Source organism: Siphateles boraxobius, unplaced genomic scaffold, assembly GCF_051911475.1.
Source record: "Siphateles boraxobius isolate OS27281-9 unplaced genomic scaffold, OSU_SipBor_1 103, whole genome shotgun sequence".
Classification (NCBI taxonomy): domain Eukaryota; kingdom Metazoa; phylum Chordata; class Actinopteri; order Cypriniformes; family Leuciscidae; genus Siphateles; species Siphateles boraxobius.
In genome coordinates, this window is record NW_027508704.1 from 1835001 (window position 1) to 1853498 (window position 18498).

Below are 18498 nucleotides of genomic sequence, written 5' to 3' on the forward strand. Positions count from 1 at the left end.
TGTTGTTCATCGCTCTTAAACGTAACATTTAATCTGTAAATCACAAGGTGAGCAACATCACGAAACGCCTGCGTTTTCTTCGACTGATGATGATGTTATTTATTGGAAATGCTGCTGTGAGGAGTGGAGGATCCTCGGACGCTACGCAACGTCTACTCTGCAAAAACATGATGCCTTACTCAGTTTTTTTGTCTAGTTATGCAGCTCAAATAACTGAATATTTACTTGAGAAGCAAAATGACTTAAGATATCTTTAAAAAGGATCAAAATTGAGTTTTTACTTTGAATTAAATGAAGTTTTCACTTTTAATGAAGTTCGTTTTTCTGAGCCCTTTGTCATATCTGTTCATGTTTTAAGCATAAACTCATTTTGATATCTTAATATTTTGCTTCCTAATCTTTCATTAAAGGATGTTTAGATATTTGTTCAAGCAAACAAGACAAAAATACTGAGTAAGAAGATCATTTTGCATTATAGGGGTTTCGTTCATCTGAAAAACCCTGTTAGAAAACTGATATGATGAATATGATTCTATAGGCAGTTCATTTCATATACTGCATACTACTTTTGTTGTCTTTGCAGGGCGCATGTGTCAGATACTGTATACATCATGAAGACAGTTGTGTTCTTGGTTTATTTTCCTCCACTAGGTGGAAGCATATCACAGATTAAGATGCATGTGCCCATCTGTTCTTTTATGCAGAATAGGGCTGATATTAGTGATTTATTGGTTGATATTTGGCCAAATTGAGATTATATTCCAAAAACCAAGCTAACTTGGATGATTAAGACTAGTGCTACACTGCCGCTCAAAAGTTCGGGATCGGTACGTTTTTTAATGTTTTTAAACGAAGTCTCTTATGCTCACCAAGGCTGCATTTATTTGATTAAAAATTGATTTTTTTTTTTTTATTTGAATATATTTTAAAATATAATTTATTCCTGTGATCAAAGCTGAATTTTCAGCATCATTACTCCAGTCTTCAGTGTCACATGATCCTTCAGAAATCACTATAATATGATGATTTGATGCTCAAGAAACATTTATGATTATTATCAGTGTTGAAAACTGTTTTTTACACTTTATTTCAGGATTCTTTGATGAATAGAAAGTTGAAAACAACAGAATTTATTTGAAATATAATCTTTTGTAACATTATAGATGTCTTTACTGTCACTTTTGATCAATTTAATGCATCTTTGGATAAAACTAGGCTATTCATTTCTTTACAAAAAAAAAAGAAATTGGCAGTGTATACTGTTACAAAAGCTTTCTATTTCAAATAAATGTTTTTTTTTAACTTTCTGTTCATCACAGAATCCTGAAAGAACATTATATACAACTGTATTCAACATTGATAATAATCATAAATGTTTCTTGATCATAAAATCATCATATTATACTGATTACATCATGTGACACTGAAGACTGGAGTAATGATGCTGAAAATTCAGCTTTGCTCACAGGAATAAATTACACTTTACTGTATATTCACATAGAAAACAGCTGATTTACATTTCAATAATATTTCACAATATTACAGTTTTTTATTAAATAAATCCAGCTTTGGTGAGCAGAAAAGACTAATTTTAAAAACACTTTTGAACGGCAGTGTAGTTCCCCTTATCTTAGTTAGTGGGTACAAAAGGTTTACAAATATGATTTTATTGAGTGAATATTATGTTTTTGATTTAAGCAATCTCATTTGCTCCTTTTTAATTGCTTTATGTATGTATATATATCGACCGCCCTGCTTTATATATATTGGTATCTGCGATTAAAAATACACACACTGGTTGACCACTACTTTATATACAACATCTTTAATTTCAGCCAGACTACATCTGTTGACTGAGAAGGATGCATAAGAGAACGATACAGGTTTTATATAATAGATATGAATGTTTAGATGGCAGGTTATGATATCGATAATCTGATCCTTATGGAGCTCAGTCCTTCTGTCCGCAGGTCCTCTTGTTCAGGTTATGATGCTATTCAGGTGTTTTTCTTCAGATTTGTTTAAAATATGAAAACATATCTTGGCATTACCATAGTTTTTTGGACTAAAAGATAAAGGATAGTGGTTTTGAGGCCTGTCATTATTTAAAAAAACAAAACAAAAAACACATTTGATCAGGAGGAGTGCGAGGAGTGCTTTATTTTTTGATAATGACTGTCTGATTGTACATTATCCTGCTTATTATGCGCCTACTTATGAATAAATACATTTGAATCAGTTGAAATTGTTTTGTTTGAAGAAAGAGACTGTGAAAACCATGTTATATATGAAAATACATCTAATTCTATAACTGTACTGTAACTTTTTGTAAGAGTTAGTGTGTGATGTTTCTGGTCTGAAAATCATTTGCATATTTTAGGACCAAGAAGGTCCTGTTGAGTTTAAAATAAATAAAAGCATATGTCACACTGTGAAAAACAAAGACGGCTATTCTGAAGGCAAAAATCACACATGGAAAGACAATACATAACTATAGAACTAAACTGAGGACTAACTTAACAACTAACTTAAACATACATTAAAAAATGGGCTTGTTTAAGATGCATTTACATATTGCAAGTGCAACTAGCATATATTTTTTTCTTGAAAAATATAAAATACAGTACAATTACTCAAATACTTACATCATTAAAATTGTAACAAAAATTGTAATTAATAAAACTGTATAGAATGTTAAAAAAACAATAATTAAATAAAAATGACACATTAAAATTATAAAAAAACGGAAAAAATAAATAAAAGCTAATTCAAAATATTAAAAAAACTAATATCTCAGGCGTACTAAAATAAGATTGCACTGTATATGAATATGTAAAACTAAATGCACGGATAATGTAATTTTTTTTTTTGGAATTGCATGTTCTCAGAACATTGTTGTGTGTGCGTGTGTGTGTGTGTGTGTGTGTGTGTGTGTGTGTGTGTGTCTCTCTGTGTGTGTGTGTGTGTGTGTGTGTGTGTGTGTGTGTGTGTGTGTGTGTGTGTGTGTGTCTCTGTGTGTGTGTGTGTGTGTGTGTGTGCGTGAGAGACACCGTTGCCTGACCTGATGCATTCCACTGCCTTCCTTCCCCATCAGTCTGGCTCCACTGCCCCGTGGAACTGTGGGTAAGTCAATGTTGGTTCTGTCTGGCTGTGTGTTGTCATTGGCGTCCGGGCTGTGCAAGGCACACACACACACACACACACACACACACACACACACAGCAGGAGGCTGTTTGCAACCCAGCAGGAAATCATTAAATTAGGGTGGAGTCGCACAAGCTCTGGACATCCGTTCTTCATAAGACTGATCCAAGAAGGTAAAGACTCACGAGCCGCCAATCACTGCTTACACTGTTTTGATGACGGTCTGAATTTTGGTTTTAGAAAAACCTTAAATATTTGATGAAACATCAAAGAGTTCATGAATTTTGTCCCTAACATTAAAAATCTAAATCTAAAAAAAAGTGTCGAAGATGTATATTTTCTGTCCAAGTTGTCAGGGACATTATAGCTTGGATATTTGCCTTATCAATAACATATATAACATATTATAGCCTACAGTAGTGTTACTATATTCATGTTACTGTACATAGTGAGGCCAGAGGTGGTGACAAATTAATTTATGAGTGAGTCATTGAATCATTAATTCAACTGATTCATTCATTCAGTAAAACAGGATAACCATATTTATGAGTGAGTCATTGAATCAATAACTCAACCGATTCGTTCATTCAGTAAAACAGGATAACCATATTTATGAGTGAGACATTGAATCAATAACTCAACTGATTTGTTCATTCAGTAAAACAGGATAACCATATTTATGAGTGAGTCATTGAATCAATAACTCAACCGATTCGTTCATTCAGTAAAACAGGATAACCATATTTATGAGTGAGTCATTGAATCAATAACTCAACTGATTTGTTCATTCAGTAAAACAGGATAACCATATTTATGAGTGAGACATTGAATCAATAACTCAACTGATTTGTTCATTCAGTAAAACAGGATAACCATATTTATGAGTGAGTCATTGAATCATTAATTCAACTGATTCATTCATTCAGTAAAACAGGATAACCATATTTATGAGTGAGTCATTGAATCAATAACTCAACCGATTCGTTCATTCAGTAAAACAGGATAACCATATTTATGAGTGAGTCATTGAATCAATAACTCAACTGATTTTTTCATTCAGTAAAACAGGATAACCATATTTATGAGTGAGACATTGAATCAATAACTCAACTGATTTGTTCATTCAGTTAAACAGGATAACCATATTTATGAGTGAGACATTGAATCAATAACTCAACCGATTCGTTCATTCAGTAAAACCGGATAACCATATTTATGAGTGAGTCATTGAATCAATAACTCAACTGATTTGTTCATTCAGTAAAACAGGATAACCATATTTATGAGTGAGTCATTGAATCAATAACTCAACTGATTTGTTCATTCAGTAAAACAGGATAACCATATTTATGAGTGAGTCATTGAATCAATAACTCAACTGATTTGTTCATTCAGTAAAACAGGATAACCATATTTATGAGTGAGACATTGAATCAATAACTCAACCGATTCGTTCATTCAGTAAAACCGGATAACCATATTTATGAGTGAGTCATTGAATCAATAACTCAACTGATTTGCTCATTCAGTAAAACAGGATAACCATATTTATGAGTGAGTCATTGAATCAATAACTCAACCGATTCGTTCATTCAGTAAAACAGGATAACCATTATGAGTGAATCATTGAATCAATAACTCAACTGATTCGTTCATTCAGTAAAACAGGATAACCATATTTATGAGTGAGTCACTGAATCAAGCACTCAAATGATTTGTTCAAAAGCACTGATTTGTTCAGGAAAGAACAGACAAAGTAACAGAAACAGACAAAGTAACTGCCAATGTGAGTAAAATGTAAGTTAGTTCATTTTCACTAGTGAATTTGTTGTTGTATGAAAGAAAACTGTTTATATATCAAGAGTTCTTAACACTGGAAGCACTTGAATCACCAGTCCAGAGAAAAACTCAGATTTATGTGCTATAGATTGAACTCTGACCTGCTGCAATCATAGCTTTTCATCTATAACTCTTTTGATGCGTGTTAGGTTGTCTTTATGGTGAAAATCCAGCTTTTAATGTTGTTTATATGTGTTTTTAATGTGCTTTAACACAAAGCATGTGTAAAGTCATAAGTCGACAGCATTGCTGAGTATTTTCTCCTTAAAACTGCAGCGAACCAAAGACAGTCTCAAAAACACGCTTTGAAATCGCTGGTGTTTCTGACGTCACAAACTACCTTGTAACCAATTAGATCAACGTGTGATCGTCAACGAGTGGATCTCTGAGTGAGTGAGTGGAGGCGGGGCTCATTTGCATATTCATAGAACCGCGCATACTAAATGAGGCGAGGGTATCGAGTTACATTCAAGATATTTTACAGTATGAACATTTTTGTTTGTTTCAAGGAAAAAATGTTTAAATATGTAATTTTGGTGACCAAAGAATTTTTTAGAGTTTTAAAGGATAAAATGAGTAACTACAGGGGGACTTTAAGAGCACGATTTTTCTTCCAATATAGATCACAATCATCACTGTGCAAAATCGGTGGCTCCAAATCTGAATACAATAACAACTTAACATAATACACCATAATTGTGTTAGGAAGGAAAATTGTAGTGCTTATTGTCCAGTTTTAAAACCCAATAAAGTCAGCGAACAAAATGATGCGTGCTACATGTCAACACTATAATTGCATTCTCCACTTTCTGAGATCATCAATGTAATAAAGTGTAGTGAAAGGAAAATAAGTCCTGGTCCACCCACACCCATCTGCTCTGAAATCACTGGCTCATTTCCACAGCATGAAGAACTTATTCTCTTCAATTAAATTGAAGACAACTTTATGCATTTTCTGCTGCTTTTGTTGCTGTTTATCCAAATAGCAGAGGATAGCGTCTGTTCTTGTGCTCTTCTTTCATGTAACGGCATTGGTAATGATTTTCTGCTTTGTATTTGTTTTGTTCCCTCCCTTAATTAATGCCTCTTTTATAATGAAAACAAAGAGCCCTTTGAGACCCTGTCATTCAGAATCAGTCTTCTCTCTTTTCTGCTCTCTCTCTCTCTCTCTCTCTCTCTCTCTCTCTCTCTCTCTCTCTCTCTCTCTGTTTATTGGCTTTGTAAACATGCATCTCTCCAATATTTGGATTAAACTCACATAGTAGCTTCATTTCGGACTGTAATCTAAGTTATCTTGCTAGCTTGACGGGCCTTTCTCAACAGTAAAGACATCAGGCAGAATTGCACATTCATTCATTTTACATTTTAATTGCATTTAGGGAAAAAACAAATCCATGATTGCATTTAAATAGCGTGTTGAATATTGACAACAGAAAACTCACTCCCAAAACAAAAACACTTTTATCCAGACCATATTATAAACAAAAAAAGCTTCAATATTAAAAAAGTGAACCCAAAATGGTAAGGAAAATTGGTAACACTGTACAGTAAGGTTGCATTTGTTAACATAGTTTACATGAACTGAATGAAATGAAATTAAAAACTTCTAAAGCATTAGTCAATTGTGATTTAAACATTATAAAAATACAAAGTTGTATTTGTTAACATTTGTAAATGCACTGTGAAATAACATGAACGAACAATGAACAATTCGATTTTACTAACTAAAGTTAATAAATGCTTTAAAATATATATATATATATCGCTCATTGTTAGTTCATGTTAGCTAATGCATTGACTAAAGTGTTTCCAGAAAATCTAAAGGTCAAAAATTACCAGAAAAGTCTATGAAGTGGCAAAATAAAACATAAAGTATCAGCAAAAAACGTATTATCCAGAGCATCGTCCTCATATAGTCCCATAATTCTCCCGATGGGATCAGGGCCGTGTTAAAGTCGTGTAAACCGGTTGCTCCCAGTTTGCACCGGGACTATGAGATGGACTGGACAAACTGTTGAGAACAGGAGTCACATACGACCTTCTGGAGAAATGGGAGTACGGATATTGATAAATGCCAGCGGGATACCCGGAATATGTGGTGAAGTACGTTGAGTTCTGCATGTCGGGATAGTCACTCTGTTCAGATTGGGTCGGCGACCCGTGAGACTCTCCGTAATGAGAAGGACTCAATTGTTCAGTTTTAATGAGCAGTCTTTGATGGTTATGTGAAGATGTGGACGGTGACCCGGACGGCTTGTTCCACGCCGGGACGGTGCCGTGATGGTGATAGGACACGCTGAAACCGTTGTTCTCGGACGGGCCGTTTAACGGCAGGTACTGGTCGAACTCGCGCACGTCGAACGGGCCCATGCTGCCGATGACGTCGCTGCTGAGCTCAGAGATGTCCACGTTGCTGAAGTCGATGTTCTGTCTTGTGTTTTCCGTCACACGCTTGGCGCTGTGATGCTGATCGGACTTCGGGGTGGTTGGAGGCGTCGGAGGCCCGTGTGCTTGAACTGGGCCGGAAATAACAAATATAGTTTGTTGGGTTGAGTTAGTAGTATAGTGGTCGACCGATATATCGCCAAGATCGATGTATCGGCCAATATTGCCATGCATTTATGTATAGGTTTATTCAGCAATAATAAATTGTATTTTTGGAGATTCCGACTGGGATGGAAACATCAAAAAAGTTTTTTCGGGTTGAGTTGGAAAAAAATAAACATGCATATAGTAGAGTGGTCGACCGATATATCGGCATTTTTTAATCATTCTGTGTTGCCGATTTGCATGTTGTATTCATGTCATAAACTGTAAAAAGTGTTAATGTGCAACTGTAACCTTAAAGGTGCAGTGTGTGACTTTTAGAGACATCTAGCGGTTCGGTTGCGAGTTTACACTAAGGGCTCAGCCCACCGCTCACCCCTCCCTTTCGAAGAAGCTACGGTGGCTAAAACGGGACAAACATCGTCGTCTGAGACGGCAGAGAATAGCCAGAGTAAACCAAGTTTCTGTACCACAGTCCATTATAAACCACATCATGGATAAAGTTTACAAAGCCATAGTCAGGTGAGGATCAAGGGTCTTAATATATAATATAATAATAGTAATTAGTTGATTGTCTCACGAACGTAACCAGCACATTTCTCCCCACATATCAAACTTATAATACAGCGAGGGAGAAGAACCACATGAAACTATGCAACTATATATTTTTTTTCTAACAGGATAGTAAAAGTTTAGCTGGCTAATATGAGCTGTTACTGTGGCTGAGCTGGTTAAAGCGTTAAGCCTTGTTTATACTGGACGCGTCCGCATGGCAAAAATGACGTGATTGTAACAGCGCTCGCGCCTCCGCATCCCCTAGACACATTTACTACACACAATAGGCTTTTTTTCTCTGATTTTGGAAACTCGATCGACTTAAAATGCTTCCAAGATCGACGGGTTGGTGATTCCTGTAACTGTTTTACGGTCAATGACAAGAGTATTAATCAGCTGTCTCACGAACGTAACCAGCACATTTATCCCCACATAGCAAAGCCATAACACAGCGAGGGAGAAGAATTAAGTTACATGAAACAATCCAACTACATATTTTACACCACTGACAAGGGAAACGTCACTACTCACGGTGTTTATGGCTAGCTTCTAGCTTTCTGCGGCTTCTCTTTCAATGTAGTGAGGAAACGCGCTCTGTAACGCTGTGTGTTCGCTGTCGGCTACGGTAGAAACATGACGTCACAATATGTCGACCTTCATAGAAGGGGATTCCCGCGCCTATGTAGATATAAGTGTCTCATTCTAAGGTAATAAAAACATTACGGTTTATTAAGTAAGTTCTTCATACACCACTGAACACATAGTTATGGATGGCATATTGCATTTCTGTTAATAGATACTCAAAATATTTACACATTGCACCTTTAAAGAGCTGTTTTCTACTTCATTTTATTGGTATAAAAATAAAAAACAGCAATATTAAATACTATTTTTGGAGATTCCAAATGGGATGTTAACATCAAATAAGTTTTGTTGGATTGAGTTGGAAAATTATAAACATGCTTATAGTTGACAGATATATCGGCCAATATGTGGCATTTTTTAATCATTCTGTTTGGTCGATTTGCTTGTTGTATTGTATAGGTTAATTCTGCAATAATAAATAATATTTTTGGAGATTCCAACCGGGATAATAAAATGATTTTCATCGGGTTGAGTTGGAAAAAATAAACATGCATTTAGTATATGGGTCTACCGATATATCGGCCAATATGTGACATCTTTCAAATATTCTGCTTGGCTGATGTGTATTTCATATTCATATATTCACTTTAAGAAGTGGTAACCTGTAATTATCACCTTAAAGAGCTGTTTTTACATGATTTAACCTATTCAAATTAATTTTGTTGATATAAATATAAACTTAGTCTTTATTTGAGAAAATGTGATTCCCAGTGCATATAGACTGATTACTATTGGTTACAGTGTTTACTTCCTTTTTATTCATATATGTTTACTTATAAAAAATACTAAAGTAGGATTACAAGATCACGAATTGATTTAACAGATTTATTATTATCATTTTTATTTGTATATATATTATTTATATAATATTATTTTGTGCATTATATATTATACCAAATTATATATTAAATATATAAGTATTGATTTCTAATGATTTCAAATTAAAAAATCTAAATTAACAGGTATTTTTAATATTTATTATTGTTGAACCAACCTAAATACATTAACGTATACCAACAAAATTAATTTTAATGGGTTAAAAAACAACAAAAAACAACAATCACAGGTATATATGGGCTTTAAATTGGCCATAAACTCTTATAGATATCGGCATATGCAATCAAAAAAATATCAGTACACTGTAAACTGTAAAACTACATGTAGATACTATACACTCTAAAAATCGCTGGGTTGTTTTAACCCAATTTTGGTCAAATATGGACAAACCCAGCCGTTGGGTTACATTTTAAAAATTCAGTTTTTAATCCAACATTTAGTTTGTCCATATTTGACCCAACATTGAGTCAAAACAACCAAGCATTTTTTTAGAGTGTAGGGTTAAGATTAGTGTTTGGTTTATTTTAGGGTAACTTGCATGTAATTATGCATAATTTATAGTTATTACTATAGTAACTACATGTAAGACTCACAAATAAAGTGTTCCCGAAATTAGAATTGATCCCAACAGTTACATTTAGTTAAAGTACTACTCTGAATAGCTGCTTTATATGGTATAACCCAATTTCCAGGACAGTTGATTTGGCATAACTCACCTCCATGATTGTGCATCCCTCTCACTCCCGCTTCCATCTTGTACATGTGATCCGAGGGATGATGGCTCTTCTCGGCTCCCGGGTCCAGCTCACTCTGACCCGGCTTCAGGCTCTTCCGTCTCCGAGGCTGGTACTTATAATCCGGATAGTCTTTCTTGTGCTGGACTCGCAGTCTCTCGGCCTCTTCCACAAACGGCCTCTTCTCGCTCTCGGAGAGCAGCCTGGACAATCCGTGGAAAAGAGTACAATATTAAAGCAATTGTGTGCGAAAGCATTTCAGAAACCAAAGATCCGGATTCAGATGTTAGCTGGTTTCTAAGCTGGTGCAGATGTACTTGGTCCAGCAAAAAAAAAACAGATGGTTTATAAGCAGCTACACATTTATTCCTTTAAACTATGTCAGTTTCACTAGCAGCTACTGTCATTAATACAAGCACTTTTTCACGTAACTTTACAAGTACAAGTTGTGACAAGTAACTAGTGTCCTTGTTACACATCACACATAGTTACTATAGTAATAACTATAAATTATGCCTAATTACATGCAACTAACCCTAAACCAACCCCTTTTCTTAACCCTAATCTATAGTAAGTACATGCATTTAATTATTATTATTCGGTACTTTAATATATAATTACACTGTAACCCTTCAGTTTAATGTGACATAGTTACATTGTACTTACTCAAATAAGTACTGAGTAATATGAATTAGCAACATGTATTACTATTGAGTTAGGGTCAGTTACTTTTAATCATGCATCATTTTGTGTTATTATAGTTTGTAGTAACATGTAACTATGTCACTTTAAAATAAAGTGTTACCAGTAACTTTTGATGTGCATATTTCTGTTGTGCTGTTCTGTATTCTGAATTATTGCTTGCACCTCTTCCAGTTTTACTAACCAGATAATTATTATTAAATATCTTGTCTTGTATGAGAAATTAGGGTTACACTTTATTTTAAGGTGTTACACTGTAAAACTACATTTCTATTTACAATAGGGGTTAGGAGTGGTTTTGGTTTAGTTGCATGTAATTATGCATAATTTATAGTTATTACTAGTAACTACATGTAACATATGTAACTCAATTAAAGTTAACTCAAATTCAATTAAAGATCCTACTTGTAAGATTGAACATTTGAGTGTATAAAAGTCTATTTAATAATCAATCCTAGTAAGTATCTGAAACAATGCTATCTGATACACTGTAAAAAGTAACTTGTTACTTTAACAGAGCCTGATTTAACCCATAAAAGGAGTTTTGTTGGTATAAACCTATTTAGATTGATTCAGTGATGCTGAAGGATATAAAACCAGTTAATGTCTATCCCGATATATATCATATCTGTATCTATACAAGGTCTAAATACATAGGAAATCGGCCATTGATACGTCACTTATGTTCTCTTTGTTGATGTTGCTGTTTTTTTTGTGATGTCAGTGATTATTTTTTATTGTATTATGATATGTCGATAATTTACAATGTTATATGTGTTTGTGTTATGTTCGCATCTACGGTGGAAACAAATTTCCTCTCGAGAACTAATAAAAATCTATCTATCTATCTATCTATCTATCTATCTATCTATCTATCTATCTATCTATCTATCTATCTATCTATTTTAATTAAGATATTACCATTTAGGATATGGGCTACTAGTAACACAAATAGTTTAAGGAGTGCGTGCAATGCACGAGCCGATACTAATGCTGTAGTTTAATAACTCTTTGTGTAAGTAGCCCTACATAATGTGCATAATGTTATATAAAATGTGACCCGTGCACGAACCTCCATAACTTGCCCAGGGTCTTGCTGAGCTCTGCGTTGTGGAGGTGCGGGTATTGATCCGCGAGCTTCCTGCGCGCCGCCTGCGCCCACACCATAAACGCGTTCATGGGTCTCTTCACGTGCGGCTTGTCCTTCAGAGACCTGATTCCCTGCGTCGGCATCGGCACCAGGGACCAGTCGTAGCCTTTGAGGACCTGCGACACGGCATCTCGAATACACGGTGGGAAACGCGCGTCTTCCTCGCTGTCCGCGCGCTCGCCGGTGCCGGTTCGCGCGCCTTGCTCATCAGACACTGATGGAGAAGACGGGGAATCAGAGTCCGCATCTCCAATAAAAGAGCTTTCAGTTCCAGAACTAGTTTTATCCGGCTCTTTCGACATTTTTAAAATCCTCTCTGAGCTCTGAAGATGCGCAATACCGTAACTTTACGCGCAGCGCGCGCCCGCGTTAGTTATCCCAGATAAACCTATTGATTTCTTGGTTTCTTGAATCTGCGTCGATCAACACTGGCGGAGGTATTGGCAATATTTCACAACTTGGTGTGTGAGAGAGAGAAGTTTTTGTGAGGCTTCTGTACTCTCGCGCTCCTCCTTCTCTCGCCTCATTGGTGGAGAAGCTTTTGCGCAACTTCTCCAATTGGTCCGTGCAGTGCATCAGCAACTTTTTCAGTTAATTGAACATAATTGACTAACAAATTACACCGTAATGCCATAAATGCTCATGGGTTCCCTGAATAATCCGATTTTCGCCCCTGTATTTTATTAAAACACTTGCAAGATAACTTAATAAACCTGACTTGAATAAAACACTAAATATATTAACTATGTTTTTCCATAATTCACTGCACAAATAATTTTTATATTTTTGATATAGCTGTTGTGTACACAACAAGTGAACACAATAAATCAACACATAAGGAAGAATTTGAACAAAGTTTTAAATTTGTTTATTTGTCATGAAGTTGTTTCAAATGTTAAATACAAGCTATTGAGTACAATATTTATCTAAACAACATATTTATTAAATTGTGCTGTAAAGTTTAATGTAATGGCATATTTCTTTTTTGACAACCCCCTATTGTGTGACAACGTGCCCCGATAATGGTCAACATAAGTAAAAAAAAAAAAGAATATGTATTTTTTTCTTCTAGCAATAAGGATGGAAATGTAATGTGCAATAGCTTTTTGTAGCCAAGACACTCCAGCTTACACACACACACACACACACACACACACACACACACACACACACACACACACACACACACACACACACACACACACTTAAGTTAGATGTGATTTATCGACAGTGTTATAAACATCAATTTAGCTTTCATTTTAGATTTTAAACTTTAGGTTTCAAACTTTTACCACCTGAACTATGGAATACTACTTTAGCTCTTGACACACGGTTAACAGTTTTTATTTAAATAATTATTACCAAGTCGAGTAGAACAGCCTAAACAAACTTTAAAGAAGCTCAGTCTGAAGGTTGTGTTGGCAGAGGCGCATTGTCCTCTTATTGGTCAATCCGCTGCGCGTGATTTCTTACGCATGCGCAGAGCATTTCGAAAAAATGGCGTCCTCCACTGAGAACCCTGAGAACACCGAAAGTTTCCTAAGAAAGCGACGTGGAAACCCGCTCGTCCCAGACAGTCTTTCACACGATAGATGCAGCGAGACAGCGCAAGACGAAGACGCTAACAAATATGAGAAGAAAGTGTGTGTATCGATACAGACCGGGACCTACTGGCTCACGCGCATCGCGCTCCTGCGAGCCATTGCTTTCATCTACTGTGAGTCTGGCAGGTGGCAACTCTACAGGAGACGGTTGCTAGGAGACCACGCACAATTAGTTACATCACTTAGTTACAATTACTGATCTGTGCACAAGATATAAGCAGTGTTGTGTTTAACTCATTACAAGTAACTTGAGTTACGGGATCAGAATACTTATTCAAATAACTAGTAAAGTAACGCATTACTTTTAAAATTTACAGCAAAATATCTGAGTTACTTTTTCAAACAAGTAACGCAATTTTACGTTGTTTTCCCATTTATTGACTGACAGCTCTATTGTCCCCATGTTGAGACAAATCACAGTGCAGAGGTGTTGTGTGTAAACCTTCTAGAATAAATGTGAGCTTTGATTTACTCGTCTCACTTGCACAAAAAAGATTCAAAATTAATAAAATCAGTGAAATGCATAATCAGAATACTATGCAAACCTCTAATAACTAAATATGTTAAATAAAAAATAAATTTTTATGCATTTAATCTCACTTTATTGACCAATGTACTATGTACTTGCTTCTGACTTACGATGATTCCATTATACCATAAGCAAAAATGACTATAGATTTTTTTGTTTTTATTGGTGTAGTAAATTTAAAGTAAATACATTTGCATTTCCTTCAGCCTGAGGCTTATTATTTCACTTTAAGTGTGAAAGGGTCTTTACATTTGCCCCAAAAAATTACTTCTTATAAAAAAGGTAACGCAAAAGTAACGTAATGCATTACTTAAAAAAAACACACACAAAAAACGACCTAAGTAACTCAATTAATTAACGCAATATTGTAATGCATTACTTTTCAAAGAAACTTTCCCCAACATTGGATGTAATTTTAATGTGTGTGTATAGTAACTCAAGTGTGAAATCATATGCTTTCTAGTTGTGGCTTTCACTGTGGCTTACAACCAGAACAAACAGCTGATTGGAGGAAACGGCCTGATGCCCTGCAAGGATTACCTGAGGAGTGTCAAGCGATATGTGGGGGGCAAGATTGGCACCGCGGCCCTGGCATACACTCCCTCACTCCTCTGGATAATGGACTGGACTGACATGGATGCCAACCTGGATGGCATCGCTCTGGCAGGAATGGCTCTTTCAGGGTTTGTCCTGTTCATGGGAAGTGCCAATATGATCATTATGGGAATACTGTGGATCCTGTACCATTCTATTGTGAATGTCGGACAGCTTTGGTGAGCACGCACGCACGCACGCACGCACGTACACTTCCTGTCATTCAAATTCCAATTCAACTTCCTGTGGGGCGGAGTCAATTCAATTCAAATTCCAATTCATGGATGTCTGAATGTCTGAATTTTGCACAAGCCTGACACACACACACACACACACACACACACACACACACACACACAAACACACACACACACACACACACACACACACACACACACACACACACACACACACACACACAGAATAATCATGCTTGGGTAAATCATAATTGATATAAATAGTTTAAATTTTGAGATACTAAGCCATAGATGTGAGAAGTTTCAGTTATAGCATACTAAGTAATAATTATAAGATAAAAAATTGAAAGTCATAATTATGAAAAAATAATTATGACACTACGTCACTGACATTTTTTCCCACTTTATTTCAACGTTTTATCATCATTTTGACATTTTATCTCATAAATGACTCAGTATGTCATTTTTGACAGTCGAAATTATTACAAAAATAATGACAGAACAATGAAATAAGAAGGCATAATTATGACAAAAATTACTTAAAATTCTGAGATACTAAGTCATAATTGTGCAAAGTAAAAATTCTAACATAGTAAGTAATAATTATCAGATAAAAAGTAAAATTGACAGAATTTGAAACTCAAAATTGACATACTAAGTCATGACATTTTCTTTACATCATCTCAGTTTTGTCTCATAATTATTACTATGTCAACTGACAGTCAAAATTGGCATTATGAAATTGACCTAAAAATCAACTAACTATGAGATAAAAAGTCATAATTATGACCAAAAATTTACAGTTAAAATGTAGTCCGAAATCGACAAAAATAATGAAACAAAGTCAAAACTATAAGTAATTATGACCAACAATTGACTCTCATAATTATGATTTAGTCATAACTTTGAGTATTTATCTCATAATTTAGACTTTTATCTCATAATTATGACTCATAAGTGTGATTTTTTGTGTGAAATGTGGTGAAAATAGGCTCCCATACGTTGAAAATGAATTTAATCTGACATATTTCTCTTTTCTTTCTTTCCTCCAGGTACTCTTTTGGTGAGTAAACATGTCTCTCATCTCTCTTTGATTTCTAGTAGCAAAATCCTCATAGAACACGTGGATGTGAGTTTTCATGAATTATTGTAAGTCAGGAGTTTAGCAGAGCCTCTTCCCCCAGAATCCTCTTTAGTGTTTAGAGTTTATATTTGGGATCTGCACAAGTGTGACCGATTGAGGCTTAGAAGCTGATTCATCTGAACTTTTACCTCATCCCACTAACCACATCTGTGAGTGTGACCGGCCACTTGAAATCTTCCATCCCAGCAAAATCCAAATTCCCCAGATAAACAAGAAAGCCACAAATGGGCTCAACTGGCCAATCAGGTTTTCATTTAGAACCATTGTTGAATGGAAGACAAGAACATGTTTTTTGATTTATATTTGAATGTTTCTGGTGTTTTATACACCAGTTTTGTCATTTAAAGCTGTTCCTGATTTTAGGGATCAATCCAAGTGCATGTAACAGTGTGATGACACTGTAATGGACTTCAGATGATTTTAAATCTTTATACATTTTTAATAGTAGTCATACCAGGGATGTCACATTAGGCATTACATCAATATGGCCAGTTGATCAATATTAATTGATGCATCGATCATACGTGTATTTATGTTTATATATACATGCAATATGTAGGTTGCATTTGTGAGTTAATTAAAATGGCACCGGTTGTGTAAAATAGAAACGTAATATTGATCTGAATCCAAGGAAATAGTAATAATTTTGTGATGGAAACTTGTTTCCGCCACAGAATAAAAAATATAAAAGGTAATTCCGAATTTTTTTATCTCACAATTCTGACTTTATTTCTCAAAAATGCATGTTTATATCTCGCAATTCTCCCTTTATAACACGCAATTGATTTTATTTTATTTGATTAGATGTACTTTATTAATCCCCAGGGGGAAATTTATGTGTCACAACAGCACAAAAATACAATGAATACATAAACAACAACAAACAACATACACAACAAGTCTTGTTCTCAAATATCAATTTTTTTAAAGCATTATGATTATATACGACCATCATCTGTATATATCATCTTATATAACACTGATTAGAAAATCTAATAATTGCGAGATATAATGTCAGAATTATGATTTGAAATTGAAATTCACAGAATTGTGTGTTATAAAGTCAGAATTGTCACAATTGCGACTTTATATCTCGCAATTCTGACTTTATATCTCACAATTCCGACTTTATATCTCGCAATTCCGACTTTATATCTCGCAATTCTGACTTTATATCTCACAATTCCGACTTTATATCTCGCAATTCCGACTTTATATCTCACAATTCTGACTTTATATCTCGCAATTCCGACTTTATATCTCACAATTCTGACTTTATATCTCACAATTCCGACTTTATATCTCGCAATTCTGACTTTATATCTCACAATTCCGACTTTATATCTCGCAATTCCGACTTTATATCTCGCAATTCTGACTTTATATCACGCAATTCTGACTTTATATCTCGCAATTCCGACTTTATATCTCACAATTCTGACTTTATATCTCACAATTCCGACTTTATATCTCGCAATTCTGACTTTATATCTCACAATTCCGACTTTATATCTCGCAATTCCGACTTTATATCTCGCAATTCTGACTTTATATCACACAATTCTGACTTTATATCTCGCAATTCTGACTTTATATCACACAATTCTGACTTTATATCTCACAATTCCGACTTTATATCTCACAATTCCGACTTTATATCTCGCAATTCTGACTTTATATCTCGCAATTCTGACTTTATATCACACAATTCTGACTTTATATCTCGCAATTCTGACTTTATATCTCACAATTCCGACTTTATATCTCGCAATTCCGACTTTATATCTCGCAATTCTGACTTTATATCTCGCAATTCCGACTTTATATCACACAATTCTGACTTTATATCCAACAATTCTGACATTATAACACACAATTCTAACTTTATATCTCGCAATTCTGACTTTATATCTCGCAATTCTGACTTTATATCTGGCAATTCTGACTTTATATCACACAATTCTGACTTAATATCTCGCAATTCTGACTTTTTATCACACAATTCTGACTTTATATCTCGCAATTCTGACTTTATATCTCACAATTCCGACTTTATATCTCGCAATTCTGACTTTATATCTCGCAATTCTGACTTTATATCACACAATTCTGACTTTATATCCAACAATTCTGACTTTATATCTCACAATTCTGACTTTATATCTCGCAATTCTGACTTTATATCTCGCAATTCTGACTTTATATCTGGCAATTCTGACTTTATATCTCACAATTCCGACTTTATATCTCGCAATTCTGACTTTATATCCAACAATT

General features: G+C 34.9%; 3 protein-coding genes across 10 annotated transcripts in view; 2 read left to right on the forward strand and 1 right to left on the reverse strand.

Annotated features, from left to right (window-relative positions):
- The window catches only part of LOC143753577 (arf-GAP with dual PH domain-containing protein 1), a 40359-nt gene extending 38121 nt beyond the window's left edge, over positions 1–2238 (forward strand). The window contains exons 11-12 of one of the 5 annotated variants that reach the window (XR_013207771.1): positions 1–795; positions 1615–2238. The exon at positions 1–795 is cut by the window's left edge and continues 911 nt beyond it. The gene's annotated coding sequence lies outside the window, so the exon portion shown is untranslated. The other 4 variants (XR_013207770.1, XR_013207769.1, XR_013207772.1 and 1 more) reach the window with 4 other exon arrangements.
- A 4086-nt stretch (positions 2239–6324) lies between these two features.
- On the reverse strand, positions 6325–12621 carry sox8a (SRY-box transcription factor 8a). The gene is made up of 3 exons (XM_077245905.1): positions 12076–12621; positions 10284–10504; positions 6325–7499 (listed from the first exon to the last, which is right to left on the reverse strand). The coding sequence occupies exons 1-3, from the start codon at positions 12453–12455 to the stop codon at positions 6922–6924; spliced, it is 1179 nt and encodes a 392-aa protein (XP_077102020.1). The 5' UTR covers positions 12456–12621; the 3' UTR covers positions 6325–6921.
- Positions 12622–13624: 1003 nt separating this feature from the next.
- The window catches only part of lmf1 (lipase maturation factor 1), a 55702-nt gene continuing 50828 nt past the window's right edge, over positions 13625–18498 (forward strand). Inside the window, exons 1-3 of one of the 4 annotated variants that reach the window (XM_077246002.1) lie at positions 13631–13870; positions 14750–15059; positions 16130–16140. In XM_077246002.1, coding sequence (XP_077102117.1) covers positions 13651–13870; positions 14750–15059; positions 16130–16140 — 541 coding nt within the window. In that variant the 5' untranslated portion in view covers positions 13631–13650. Of the gene's footprint in view, positions 13871–14749; positions 15060–16129; positions 16141–18498 lie in introns of all 4 variants that reach the window. The other 3 variants (XM_077246010.1, XM_077246021.1, XM_077246031.1) reach the window with 3 other exon arrangements.